General features: G+C 38.2%; 1 protein-coding gene across 1 annotated transcript; it reads left to right on the forward strand.

Annotated features, from left to right (window-relative positions):
- The first annotated feature begins 213 nt into the window (after positions 1–213).
- On the forward strand, positions 214–2,371 carry LOC126597682 (phenylacetaldehyde reductase-like). Its single transcript, XM_050264496.1, has 5 exons — positions 214–351; positions 952–1,121; positions 1,216–1,407; positions 1,628–1,790; positions 1,909–2,371. Exons 1-5 carry the CDS (start codon positions 234–236, stop codon positions 2,226–2,228), a joined length of 963 nt encoding a protein of 320 aa, XP_050120453.1. The 5' UTR covers positions 214–233; the 3' UTR covers positions 2,229–2,371.
- The last annotated feature ends 750 nt before the right edge of the window (positions 2,372–3,121 follow it).

A 3,121-nucleotide genomic window follows, 5' to 3' on the forward strand; every position in this document is an offset into this window, starting at 1 on the left:
TTTCCTTTCATATTGTTTTTAATTTTTTTTCAATATGCATAGTAAACAATGATTTCCATTACACAACAGAACCACTTCACCTACACCAGACCTCCAGCCCTTCACCTAAATTTCCACCATAAGAAACCATCTACTCGACCATTACATAAGTTGTTTAGCTAACTTTCCACCTTAAGTAACCACCAACTCTACCATTATATAACTGAAGTTGTAAGAGATAGACACAGAGAGAAATGAGTGGGGGAACGAAGGTTGTGTGTGTAACAGGAGCCTCCGGCTACATAGGCTCGTGGCTTGTGAAGCTCTTGCTACAAAGAGGTTATACTGTCAGAGCTACCGTTCGCGACCCAAGTAAGTATTACTTCTAGTTCATAACCTTCTTCCGACCTACAACAATATTGTTGTCCTTAACTTCAGCATCTAGGTGCATCCTAGGTGGGATCTGCACCATTTTATTTCAAAGCACCTCACTGCAAGTTAGGGAGAACTACCACTTATGGCCCGTCTTATTACAATTTTGTTACTAGTTTTTGACTTTTGTGTGTGTGACATGAGAAAAGTATAAATGGAAACGAGGGAAAAATAAAGTATTGAGATGGAGGGAGAAGATATAAAGAAGAATGAATGAAGACAAAATCTTCGTGTGCCTTTCCTTGTACATTTCTTTTACATTCCTCCCATCATTCTTGCTCCACTCTTCTATATCCCTCATTTCTCTCATGTATTTCTCCTCGACCTCCAACGCAAAAATGATAACTAAAACCTAAAAACAAAATGGTTAGCAAACGAGTGTTTAATATACCCCTTATGAACTTTCACTTCTCCGACATGAGACAATTGTATTTGACACCCAATAGCTAATATTTTTGACAGCTTAAAATTCAATGTATGTCCAGTGGGGTGGTTGTAATCCTAGTTCAACTCACCAGTTCTGTTTGTGTAATGCCACAGATGATCCAAAGAAAACAGAGCACTTGCTCTCACTTGATGGAGCAAAAGAAAGGCTTCATTTGTTCAAGGCAGGTTTATTAGAAGAAGGAGCTTTCGACCCCGTAATTGATGGATGCGTTGGTGTTTTTCATACAGCATCGCCTGTACAACTTTCAGCCACTGACCCACAGGTTTGTCCTTTTCACTTCACGCTTTGAATATTCCATCATGTGTTTCAAGACTTCCGATGTAAAAATCGAAATGATAAGTTTTTCCATATTTCAGGCAGAAATAGTTGAGCCTGCAGTGAAGGGAACTCTGAATGTTCTAAAATCATGTGCGAAATTTCCCACTGTCAAGAGAGTGGTTTTAACATCTTCTATGTCTTCAGTATCGTTTAGTAGAACACCGATAACTTCTGATATGGTTTTGGATGAAACATGGTACTCAGATCCACTTGTTTGTGAGCAGAACCAGGTACGCTTGCATACTCCCAAGTTTCACCTTGTATTCGTTGTTAGTTTGTTTGATTTCAATATCAGTAGCAACAAGATTTAATCTAGTTACATCAGTTACGTGTATGGATGAAGTTCTGTAATAGAAAGAACAACATTCATTGGATGTGTATTGTGTTTCTAATACTCAAAAGACTGCCAATTTATTGATCACATAAGAACTTCCTTCATCATGTGCTCAGAGATGGTATCCGCTCTCCAAAATTTTAGCTGAGGAGGCTGCCTGGAAATTTGCAAAAGAAAATGGGATCGACTTGGTGTCGATGAATCCAGGGATTGTGATTGGTCCACTCTTACAGCCAACTCTTAATGGCTCCGTGGAGCTGATTGCAAATATCATAAGTGGTACAATTCCGCAACTTAATTACTTCTTGAGTTCTTAGCCAATAGACAAATTTTCACCCCCTTTGCGTTTAAAAATCCCCAAGCAATTCACTGTGCTTTGTTTCTCTTTCGGGCTCAGGTATCCAAACACCATTTCTAAATTATACATTTGTAGACGTTAGAGATGTTGCCTCTGCCCATATTCAAGCATTCGAAGTTCCTTCAGCTAATGGCAGATATTGTTTAGTTGGCCAAGTAGCTGACGGCCCCGATACTCTACAGATTTTACGACAACTTTACCCCACTTTGTGCCTTCCTGAGTTTGGCAATCCTTCTGACTCAAAGTATCAAGTGTCAAAGGAGAAAGCAAAAAGTTTGGGAATTAATTTCCTTCCTCTGGAAGCAAGTCTCAAGGACACTATTGAAAGCCTCAAGGAGAAGGGCTTCCTCAATATCTGAAGTGTGCAACTTACATGCATGTCGGTCGAATATTTTGAAAACATGCTCAAAGGAAATATTTGGCCATACTGTGGTTTGAATCCGTTGAATTTTATTTCCTGGTAAAGTACTGTATTTGCAGTAAATAATATTTGTTCCGGTTACGACTTGAGACTCTCTTAAATTAGTTCATTTCAATTCTTTTGTTTTAAATTTTAGAAATGCATGGCAAAACTCAATTTTGAATCAATTAATGTGAAATAAAATGTTGGAAATTAATCTCTATGCAACAAATACGATGAGGTGTTGATCTCGAAGTGTTTGTTCATAATAAACAAGGGTGCCGATCACATAACTGAAGTTTCAGTGAATTTCCACCCTAAGAAACATCAACTCTACCGTTTACGTAACGGAGTTGTTAGAGATAGACACAGAGAAAAAATGAGTGGAGAAACAAAGGTTGTGTTTGCAACAGGAGACTCTGGCTACACAGCGTCATGGCTTGTGAAGCCCTGAGTACAAAGAGGTTATACTGTCAAAAGTACTGTTTGTGATCCGAGTAAGTATTGTCAGTAAACTTACCTAACAGTTAGTTTGTTAGTGTTCATTTTCAAAGTCTGGATTTTGTATTCTGTATTGTGTTTTTTATTCTGTTCTCGTTTTTTTTTTTTTTTTTTTAAAAAGAACCATTTATAGGATCCAAGTCATATTCTGAAATCTTGATCTGGAAAGGCAATTGTGGTTCTGAAACCTACTTGTCATATAAGGCAAACCTTTAGGCCAACTGTGTTGGAGCCCACATCCTCTTTAACTTCTTCAGCCCATCCGATGGAACTGGTTATGGGTTTTATCTCAAAAGGCCTCGCTGCAATCTTAGTTCAACTCAATAGTTCTATTTGTCTATGTCACGGAAT

The sequence above is a fragment of the Malus sylvestris genome, chromosome 2, assembly GCF_916048215.2.
Source record: "Malus sylvestris chromosome 2, drMalSylv7.2, whole genome shotgun sequence".
Classification (NCBI taxonomy): domain Eukaryota; kingdom Viridiplantae; phylum Streptophyta; class Magnoliopsida; order Rosales; family Rosaceae; genus Malus; species Malus sylvestris.